The following is a 12,236-nucleotide window of genomic DNA, read 5'->3' on the forward strand; positions in this document are numbered from 1 at the left end:
CTGTTGATTTCATATTAAAATAATATTGTAGTCAATAGCATACGTATTGTATTAGTTTTAATTAATTGGTATAGTTTAAAAAGATCAAATTTAAATCATTCTGTACTTCTTGATATCATTAATTTATTTTTAGATTCTATTTATTTATATACATCACTGTTCTGACCAACACTCGTTCGTACCGTTTAAAATTTAACTTTTAAGATTTACGTTTAGGTGCAAACGAGTGCATTCAGAACAGTAAACACCCCCTGAATAACTCTCTGCAACGAATCTACTTAAATAATTTAAATATAAATTAAATGTATAAGCAAATATTTTCTTTTCAATTGATATTTTTCTGGCGATAAAATAAAAAACTAATTTCTTTCACTCAATTTTATTGGTCTTAACACAAATATATGCAAGTATACACAATACATATATGTATATTAAATGTATATATAAACACGGTTTTGTTGAAAAATAAATAAATATTTTACATATTATAATATAGTTACTACAAAAGAACTTATGAGCTAAACGTATTATGTATTTATCATATTATATTACATATCGTTATATAATTTTATATTATATTTGTAACATTATTACATAAATAAAGGTCATCTTTTCGTATTTAAATTCTTATTTAGCGCTCAATAAGAATTTGTATCACTTCCATACGAATAATAATATAAAATACATCCTTTTCACAACTACAAATTCGATTATTTGTAGACAAATGCTTTATGGAAAAAAATAACAGTCATGCTGTTTTATACGTTTACATATTAACATTATTTTTATATATAGGCTATGATATATAAAGGCAATTACTTTTAAATATATAAATATATAATAAATACAAGATGATGCTTCACTCTGTGAGCCATCAATCACAAATTAAAGGTATGAATGGTTTTGAAAAGTAAAAATATAAAATAAAATACAAATAATAATAGTAATAAAAAAACTGATAAGAAATAAAATGTATGATACATAAATGGCGCAGCTTATATTTAAAATTAACACAAGGAACTATAATGAACAACTTCGATGGGTTTTCAGTAATTATCATAAATTGAATTCTGTTTTTTTTTTTTTTATTATAATAAGTTTTGAAGTCTGCATGAAAATGCGTATAAAAATATTGTTGGTCGTTAGTATGAAAATATGATTGTATTTTAATTTTATATGTATAAATGTAAAAAATAAGTTATTTTTTTACATATAGTATATAGGCAAATTTTCGGACATGTATCACAATTGATTAATATTGATAATTTATTTATTAATTGAATCAGTAGGGTATTTTATTTTTATATATTAAACGGCTACGCCATATAAATATATATATATATATTTGGGCAATCTTTGATCCCTTTATGTTGATTACAATGGTACGGATTTTTTTTTATAGATATTCAATTCAATCAGGAACATACTTAGGCACGTATGCTAAATTGTACGAACAACAAAACACACATTTTTCATATATAATATAAAAAAAATATTTACATAATTTTCACAATCGACGTACAACATATTCGCTTTGTCGGTAACTTCATTTGAAACCCGAAATATGATCACTCGAATTTATTCATGGTCCATCTCTTAAGATTAAGCTTCGATATTAATATAAATTAAACGTCCAACGGTATTTAAAAATAAGAATAAATATTTTATGGTTAAAAATCACAGTTTCGGTTGTCACGAACGATCGCTTAGATCTTCAGTTATCTTGATGGTGGATTGCCATAGATCTGGCTTTGTTTTGGCTCATCAGGTGGCTTTTTAGGGTTGCTACCTCGGTGGCGAGGCGAGCCAGTTCGGCTTTGAGATGAGCGTCTTCTTCTTGCTCCGGCGGTCCTACCATCGTAGACGAAGGGAGAGGCCTACTTTGGTACTCGTTTCCCAAAGATATGCCGGAGTCTCGTTCGTCACTGGATCCTTCGGCGTCCCAGGGGGGAGAGGCGCGGAGTCCTGGCTCTTGTTTGATGTGTTGCAGAGCCAGGAGCGCTCCTGCCACGTCCCTCTCGCCTAAGTGTGATTTGTGTCTTAACTTTAACGGGAGGCTGTTGTTGGATTCGTTCTGTCCGTACGTACCACTATCGCATTGTTCGTCTCCAGAGCCGGATAGACTCGAGACTTCATAAGGACTAGGAGCCCTCCGCGATCTCGACAAATTCAATACACTACCAGCACTCGCTTCGAAATGTCCACGGTAAGGTTGATAGTCACAATTGTCTGGATAAGGAGTTTGCATAGGGCTGCGATGAGACGCCGGAGGAGGCGATAGAGCTTGAGGAACAGAGTGATGCTGAGGAGGAGACTGGATCGCTGCTGGTGGCGAAGGTGGGAACATCGCAGGAGGAGCGTTCGTAGACAGTTTGGAGCGCTTAGTGACGCAAAGTACTTGATCGCAAGTCGGGAGAGTCGCCATCACTTGCTCGATGCTTATGAGTGTTTCGCCGCAGATGCCGTACTTCTCTTTGATAGCGTCTAATTGAGCTTTGAGCACGTGGTTCTCTTTGGACAGTTCCACGACCCTTTGCTCTAAGACCATATCGTTGAACCTCCGCTTTTCTCGCGAGCGCTTAGCGGCTTCGTTGTTTCTTCTCCGCCTGTCCCAGTATCCATCGTCTTTCTTGTTATCTGGGATGAACTCGCGCTGCTTGCGCTGCGAGAAGAAGTCTTTCCTTTTGTAATCGAATCCAGGAGGATAGTTGTCAGAGTTATGCGAGTCTGTACTCAAAGGTCCCATGTTGACCAAGAGAGGCGGTTCTCTCAGAGGTAGCGGCCTAGGAGGGCTGCTGGGAGACGATAAGATCTGAGGGTAGATCATAGAAGAAGCCGACTGAGGCGGCTGCAGCGACGCCTGCTGCTGTAGCTGACTGTGCTGCTGGTGTTGATGGGCTGACTGCTGCTGGTGGTTGATCATGAACTCGGCTACCATGTTGCGACGGGGCCGCGCGAAGCGGAGGGACGTCAAGTCCTGTAACAAAAAACAATTAACTGTTAATAAACTGCGATCATTTATGAGTCAACCGCTAATAGTTCCGTTAAGATAAAATACTTTCTCCGAGACGTGACATACAAAACGCTCGTAACGGTCCGGACCGTTCGCGGCCTAGAGACGTCACGATCTGAAATTATAATTCAACGTAGCAAGAACAACAACAAATCGAGGAAACGTTCTGGCGGTCAAGACGCCATTGCAAAGGCGGAAAATGAGTTTTCCTGTCTGGCAATGAACGCGCGATATTTCGGGGAAACTCCCAAAGAAGTGTTCTTGAAAAATCAACACCAAAAACACAAGAGAACCTTGAGTTGCAGCAAGCTATTGCGTAATACGCAAAATCAATGATTCAGATGTAGAATATCAAATTAAATTAAGACTGAATAATAAATCTTTATGAAGTATTCCCACCTGTTGCCCCAATCAAACTTTTACTAAAAAAAAAACAATTCCATCCTACTCATTTAAGAAATACAAACTCATTCATCGATGCTTTATAGAGTTATATCATACAATGTTTTGAACATAATGCTGACCCAGAATCCCGAAAGTTTCAAGGGTGTATCAGTTACATATTATTTTCCATTGACGTATATAGTTCACGTGTAATGAAAACGTGCCCTATACGCTTTACGTAACCGATGCCTCCGTAAGCCCGGCATACGGTCTCGGTCACGTGTCCTTGTAAAGTCGATCTACTATTACTTCCTACGTTTCTTCAGTTGTATCTCGCAAGGAAGCTACTAGAGGTCTTAAAATAGATCGGTGGACACGTGACGCGTGGGGTGAGACTCAATGACGGTGGTGCGTTTCGCAAAAGCCTCCGGGATAGATGTATATACATATGTACATACACATATTTATTTGGCGCACCGGTTACATCAGATGTGCTCTCACGCGGACAGAAACGTGCCACTCGTGACCCACACAGGACAGCAGCTCTAATGCCTTCTGCCGTCATGAGAAATGGACCGTCGTCGTGAATTACAATATATGCGAAGCATAACTAGATCGATTTGAAATTCGCATCAGGCAGCACAGAATCGTTGCATAATAAGTGACGCGCATGGAGAATTCGCTATAACTTATAAACACTCCAGGATATTCGAATTTTTTTTGTCGATTTTATTAGCTATTGAATTGCACAATCAGAATCCAGAATTTTAATAAAATCGTGCTTTTTAATAAAAAGTTATTTAGAATTAAAAAAACATTTTTTTAAAAATATAATATGCCACTTTAACGTAAAACTTTTAAATACGCATAAGAACTACTTTTCAATGCGAAATTAAAAAAGTTTTTTAAATGTGTTATATGTATACTAATATCAGGTACGTAATTTCAGCTTTTTTCTAAAGGGGGGGGGGGATAAAAATGTATTGCGTTAATATTTAGACTTTTCATAACAATATTATTTTTGACTTCTGAATTGTTTTTGCGCCCTCGCGAATATACTTTGTATATACCTTGATTAATACTTTCATAGCATAAGTCCGTAGTAATATCAGTAGGTATAGCTATCATATTTTTAAAACATTATGGAACAATATGCGAAATTTGATGTCTGTCTGTACTTTACTTAGTTTATATTTCAGACTTTAATGAAAGTTTAAAAATCTTTAGTTTTAGAGCTTTCATTAGTTTGGGTTTGGGTTTTAACAGCACGTTTCATAACTAGCAAAATGATTTTTATATATGTTTTAGATTAGCATATATTAAGTTAAATAGTATTTTCGCCTGTTGATGTAAATTTTAATTGGACTTCACTAGTGAAAAGATGACTTACTGAAAAATACACATTCACTGTAATATTTATATACATCGCATATAAGAGTATGTAAATGTATATATTACTACGTATGTAAAAGTTGAAAGCATATAATCTTACAAGTGTTATATATTATATTTGTTTGTAAGATCAACGCTCTTCGTATGAGTTAAGATCCAGCATAGTGATTTTTAGACTGTAAGACGACGCGATTACCCCTTTTCGTGATGCTGCAATACTAATAAGCATAATTATATAAATAGAGGAATCTCCTTTATACCCATAAATACAGATTTTCGCGAATTTATAACACTAGCTTTTGCAGATAAATTATATTTGCCGGTGATATGATTTTACTGAAATTACATATTTTAAAAAATATTTTCGGATAGATTCGAGACTGTTTTTTTTAGATTTTTTGTTAGTTTTAGTGGCTTTGATTATTGCCGAATTTCCGGAATGATTTAATGAGTCACCTGAAATATTATCCACACAGATACGGTAAAATGACCATGAATCATTAAATGTTATTTGAAAAATCAAAGGAGGGCATTAAAAATAAAAATAAAATCTACTGCTGCAGTTAAAAAAAATTATCACAAAATTTTCCGGTCACCTTAGTTTTATAGTAGTAGAGCTGTGGGTCAATCGTAGTTACGTTCTAAAAAAATTCACTCCAGTATAGAGCGGAGACCTTCGCGCGCCGTAAACAAGATGGGTTACCGCAATCTAAACACAATTTAACGTGATGTAATCCTTAGATATCGACATTTCACAGTTCTGCTCTTTCAATCATGCCATGGAAATCGGACCAAGCGATTGCGAAACCCATGAGTATTATGCCATAGAGGTAGATTGCTCAAGATTTACCCTGGAATCTCATAACTCTCCCGAGATTCGTAGCTGCATCTGCCACAATAGCAACGACCCAGATTTGGGTCAAGTTGACTAACACCGGCGATTGTGTCATCGAAATGGAACAACTTCATAAATTGCTGATATAATCGTGCGTTATGAAACACTTAATGCCGTTGGGAAATGTGACACAATAAAAAAGGAACGAGCTACAAAACCGCGTAGTCGAGATGGCAAGATCATCTTATGCAACTGAGCGAAAACCGGATCGATCCGGTGAAGTGCATCAAATGCATTTAACTATTACAATGCGACATAAACATGCACGTGATTTGCTATAATAAGAACACGTGTATGTAAAAGATGCTGAGCGCCAAATGCTTTCTGGTTTTTAAATCGAATACGCATAATTGATGCATCACGTTGTCGTTGAAGAGAAAAGCACGTGCACACGTAGATGCAGTAATATACATAATGAACACTTGATTGCATAGAAATGTCCGACAATAAAACCATAAATGGTGTACTAATGCGCATAATTAATGACATGGAAGTTCCGGTTTATCTGAGCTTTAAAAATATCAACAGCACTATTGATAGACAGTTGATTCATTTTCATTATATTATTATATATATGATGGCGTTATGCAACGCAGTTTAGCGTTCATGTTTATCGCAGATTTTCACGGACATAACGGTTACGTGATCGCCGCAGTACGACCACCAGGAAGGGCCGTCAACAAAACGTGATCCACGCAAAGGTTGTCCGAGAGCAAACAGTCAATGACAATTATTCACGTGTGTGAGTCGTTGTTGTTGTTACACGACTAATAAATAGTTATATAAACTACAAGCTTGTCATTACGTGACCTGGCGAATGTCACACACAAAGCCGAGGTCAGTTCCATTCTCGATTCGCGTTACATCACCAATGCAAATTTTGACCAATTCCAGTTTTCCACCGATGAGCTTCGAAACAGCGAACGGATCAAGTCGATCCAATATAGATTGGAACGAATCCAATGACGACATTGGATAACTGACCTTAGATTGCGAAACGATTTTTGTTAATTCAGAGTTACGCAACGCGTGAATCAGCGGGGACTCCATGCATTCCTAAACAATTTGCGCATCTTTACTTTAGGACACCGCGAGATAAGATAAGAGTCTTTAATTTGACTCGAACGTGTTCAGATAAGTGGCTATCTAAACGGTACGGCGTAATCGAAACAATTAGGCTAATTGATGGTTTTTAAGAGAGTGCGCCAAAGGACTCGAGTAATGTAGCTTCCTGGTATTGTAATGTACAGTAACGTTCGATTCAATGTCATGTTATGTACGTATATTTGCATAAGAGCCTTGCTTGTTCATTACCGGTGAGACCTTAAGCGGAAGTGACGCAATTTTAACAAGCGCAATCGAATCGATGCAATGCAACGCGTCCCAGATGCGACGAACAGGAGATGTAACAGCTCCGTGTGGGTCACCAGGCGACACACTAACCACACAGGCTGTACCGCTACTTCAACTAGAGTAGGTCACCGGTGGGCGGCCTTTGCCGATACCTCTTCTCGTAACACTTAGCTCTTGTGTAATGCGGGAGGGTGAGTACTAGGGCCTGTATTTATTACATATTTTTTTACTTAACCCTTTGCTTGCCGAGACTATGTTAAAAAAAATGTGGAAATTTAACCATAAAAATGCATGTAATCAAATTAAATACTATTAATCTCAATGAAATCAAAACATTAAAAAAAGCTGTTTCTAAACCAGAAATTTTATGGTTATACCTCAAAAAACATATTTTTTAAATATGGCATTTTAGTGAAAGCGTATCGGTAGATATATATATTTTTATTAGTGAACATATAATTTATCTGGCAGGTGCTAGTAAAATTTTAACATCATTTATATGTGATTATATTTATATTGCACTAGTGAAGTCCAAATACATTTTCACCAGTATAGCGCTAGTAAAAGTATACGCGGCTCTATGAAACTCAATTTAACAGTTGCGAAACGTTCTTTTACTGTTCAAACCCAAACCTAATCATAGTTTTAGAACATTTATTTTGTCCAAAATACAAACTAAGCTAAGTAACAAATAACATATTTATGCGTTTCGATATTACACTATGTTTTAAAAATATGATAGCTATCCTAATCAATTTTACTATGCACTTCTGATATGAGAGTATTGGTTAAAGGGTATTCAAACCGAATTTTGGTCAATAGGAGGGCGCAAAAACAATTATCACTTCTCAGAAGTCAAAAATTCACGTCAAAAGCAATGAAATCGTGGCGGCGCCATCGCAGTGGGAACGCTCGGTAACGAGCGTTCCCACTGCGATGGCGACGGCACGATTTCATTGCTTTTGGCGTGAATTTTTGACTTCTGAGAAGTGATAATTGTTTTTTTGCGCCCTCCTATTGGTCAAAATTCGGTTTAGATGTGCTACATTTAATTTGCAATATTATTATAGTATGAGCCTAGATAACCGAGCGTTCCGATTGCGACGGCGACGGCACGATTTTATTGCTTTTGACGTAAATTTTTGACTTCCGAGAAGGGTTAAGATTTTATTTAATCTTCAATTTTAGCATAACAAGCGTTTAATCTAACATATATAGACTTCAATGCAAGTATTTAAATATTCAAATACCGAATATTATTATTAGAATATTCAGTGCTTTAAAACATTAAAACAACAATTGTGTGTTGTGTATTGAATCTTTGTATATAATAATTAATAGCTGACACGTTATAACTGCCGAAAAACTGCCGAAATTACAGATATTACTCATATTTTACAGCTGTGGAAAATGGCCTTTGGAGTTCAATGTTATCAAAAATAGGTAAGATTTTATTTTTATCTCCCGTTGTAACATAAGAGTCCTTTAGCTTAACATATATGGTTTTCAGTGCAAGTATTTAAATATTAAAATACAGGTTATAAATTCGCCTGTTTTTTAATTATTCATCATTAGAATATAACTGATTTTTTAAGCAATTCTTAAAACACAGTTGTGTATTATTTATTGAGTATTTGACAATAACAACTGTTGACAAACAAAATAATAAAGACAAAAACACATTTTGATTGCCGAAATTGCAGACATTATTCATATCTCTAAATTAATATTGTACAATTATGGACTTTTTCAAATCTTTTATTTTAGATATGCTTAAAGTAATTAAAAAAATATAAATATCATTGATTTCTTTATTGTTTTTTTATAACACAATTGTGTGTATGAATCTGTATATATTTTTTAAACTAATAATTACAAATTAGAATTCGTGTGAGATTTGAACGCAAATATTTCAGATTTTAATCATAGACTTATACTGCTGATTATTAAAATTAAAATACAGTAATGAAAAAAATGTACGGAACACGACGCCTTGAATATTATGATATTGTATTCATATTGCATTAAAATCTTAATTTAAAACCCATTTAATACATGATAACTCGTATATGCAGGATTTTAATTTATTGCGTAGATGCGGGCGACGCAAATACGTGTTTTTAATTGTTTTTTTAAATGACATACTATTTAGATTTTAATTTTGCAAAATAATTTCTAGTTGTATTGCTTGCAAAAATATATTTATTTTAAACTTTTGCAAATAAAATAAAACATATATAATACATCAAAACATTTTCTCCATAATATTTTTATTATTTATTACAAATCTGATTATTGCGATTTGAAATTTCCACATTCACATTTATACAAAATGGTTTCAACATTTCATACACATGCATATGTATTTCATACTACTCTTATACATTCATGCATAAACACACATTCTTATCAAAAATGCATACGAAATGTTTAGTAAAATAAAATTCATCCATTATTAACTTTAATCATTGATTCGATATCTGAGATTTTTTAGAGGATCATACTATGAGCAAACATTATAAAAAAAGTGACGGTGCTCCGCATAACGAGCTCGAGCATCTCTTATATACATGTTTATTAATAATAAAGGTACTTTTATTATAAATGTTTTCTATAGTGTTCTTAGAAACGATTCGAATCTTCAAAACCTTATCTATTTAAAATGACGCAATCCGGATGAGATAACGTGCTTACGATCGCAATCGTTTCTAGTGAAATTAATATAGATATGACACGTTTTATAATTGCGCAATATGCATGGGAGTCAAAGGGCGTACAATAACACCAAGTGGTTTTAAACAAAAACAGATAAGCCAAGATCACCTTCCATCCCCAGGCCATTGCACCCATGATTGATAAGTGCATCAAGGTTATCAACGATCGCGTAAGCAAAAACAACGCCAATCTCGTGATCCGCATGAACCACATCTTATCGCACAATATTTTCATGGTAGGCAGAAAGCACTAAAAGTAATAATTACAATGTAAGCGTACCATCCAGATCTTCTGTTCTCCCTGCTGCTATGCTATATCACGACTGAGTGAATAAATCGTTTAATAAAAACTGTATATATAAAGTTTGATATCGTTAACGATCCAATGAGCACTATCGCTTCGATACCATATCGTCGTTTAATGTCCGTTAAATCATAATACGAATAATTGTATATTACATCTCCCGAGGCAGGAGGCCGTTAGCGCGCGTGTGTAAAGTAACCCACCGCTGAATGCTGTAATCCAACGGTATATTTTGCTCTTAACCCAGTTTTTTGCCCGCGAAGGCATAACTCGTTGCCGTAAGAAGAAGAGGCGTAAGTTATGTAACGATGCCGGTAATCTCACAAAACGGTAATGACTCGCCATTATGTAAAAATAAATACGCACCCATTGACCAGATCGGGCCCAGATTCCTCTCGCACAATGCCAAAGAAAGACCGTTTCTTGTCCGCGATTTAAGATGCGACCGACTTGTGCAACTGGATCGGTATTGAATCATTTAATTAATCAAAGAGGCGCAACCCTGAACGTTGCGAACGCAGTTGCTCAATAACGGACGATAACAAATCATTTTGTAATTTCTTGTTAAGCATATGAAATATTATAACCGTTAAAATGCAACAAAACGATCGCCATGTAGATATTATTATTATTACACAATGTGTGTTTTTACTTTTGAGCGCAAAACTTCATCGTTATGCAATGTATCGATAACATTCCTATCGCGCTCTCGTGCGCTAGATTCGCTCGGAGCGTTAGGGGCGCATCGCGCGTCTTTGAATATGAATAGCGGCGCCGCGAATATTTATTTTTGAATCTCATTTTAATTTCACTATTATTTTTTTTAAAATCGCGAAATAAAAAATATATTTCGAATCATATCTTTTTAATTTCAAACATTTTTATACATTGTGAAATTAAAATGATTTTTGATTTTTTTCATTGTTTTTGATTGTAAAATTCTATATTTATTTGTGTATACTAGTTATGATCAGCGTTGTGACGAAGGGCAATCGCGTGTGTATCGCGGCTCTGGTTGCGAAATTCGGTCGCAAGGTATTTTTTGAGGCTACAAACCACGGTTTGGTGCAATACCGAGTTGCGCGCGCACGCGTTTTCCACTCTATACCTCCAAAGATAAAAGCGGCGCGGTCATTATGTCAGAGGCATTTGTGCAATGGATGTTGTCACACGACTGGCCCGATTAAAAACGTCGGGTTGCATTATAATAATTGCGTTAGGTGGCTGCAATCGGAGAGACATTTAACAACTATTGTCACACAACACACCGCAGCTTTTGTGGATTTTTTAGAAGAAAACGGAGAAGGCATCCGCACGATTAGTCCATTGCTTTGGCAAAGAGCGATTGGCCCACACAACTTAGATAATATGTTAATGGCGGGTGTGTGTTGCAATTCCGCATGCTTGCATCACTCGTTCAGGTTACCGGCGCGGTACACGGTCATTCGCTCGCTTTACCAATCCTGCCTACCCACTTTAATGCAACTAATGGCTGCTGCAAACTGTGACAGTGACTCTACTCGGCTACCAGTGTCACGCGTGTAACAAGTTACAATCAGGATCTCACAGTACGATACATTTTACTGCGCTCGTTACGCTATTACGCTCATGCTCTAACTCAACAAATCACGGTCGATGATTTAATGGTATAAATATAGCGGCAGACACGTGCAGCGCACTAGCACAATACACGTGACGTTCTGCGCTATTGTTTTGGTGAGCAGATTTGCTCAAGAAAATTTAGTGGAGCTGAGTCACCGGCGCCTAATCGCACAGCAGCACGGAGAACGGTCATATTTTTAAATTTCCACGTTGCGATATAGAAGTGGTTGGCCTTCGCTCGGCTAGAAAATTCTCTCCGTCTGGAAAACTGGATGGGAAATTGCAAAGTGCATTATGCTGTGCAATGTTGCGCCACACCGAACAATTCGCAATTCAGACAGATACACCTAGGTTGGTTCACAAAATGTTGCGCATTAGTCACACGACCACCATGCCATGGTGGTGCTCTATCGATCTGTTTGCGTCTGAGTTGTACTATACTACAGCATTACGTGGTATGATTCATCGGCATATGCCGTGAATGAATACCGTTTTCCAGAAACTGACGCTCGATAGCTAATTGCTCCGATAGCTAGAACCACGTAGCTCATCCGTCAATCGGGTCCTTTCCCAGAAACG

The 12,236-nt window shown here is 36.1% G+C and overlaps 1 protein-coding gene across 1 annotated transcript in view; it reads right to left on the reverse strand.

Moving 5' to 3' along the window:
* Positions 1–363: 363 nt before the first annotated feature.
* Positions 364–12,236, reverse strand: part of vri (nuclear factor interleukin-3-regulated vrille) — a 21,574-nt gene continuing 9,701 nt past the window's right edge. Inside the window, exon 2 of the mRNA XM_088189571.1 lies at positions 364–2,977. Coding sequence (XP_088045697.1) covers positions 1,715–2,977 — 1,263 coding nt within the window. The 3' untranslated portion in view covers positions 364–1,714. The remainder of the gene's footprint in view (positions 2,978–12,236) is intronic.

Source organism: Plectrocnemia conspersa, unplaced genomic scaffold (assembly GCF_051122295.1).
Source record: "Plectrocnemia conspersa isolate PC_06_02 unplaced genomic scaffold, ASM5112229v1 ptg000008l, whole genome shotgun sequence".
Lineage (NCBI taxonomy): Eukaryota > Metazoa > Arthropoda > Insecta > Trichoptera > Polycentropodidae > Plectrocnemia > Plectrocnemia conspersa.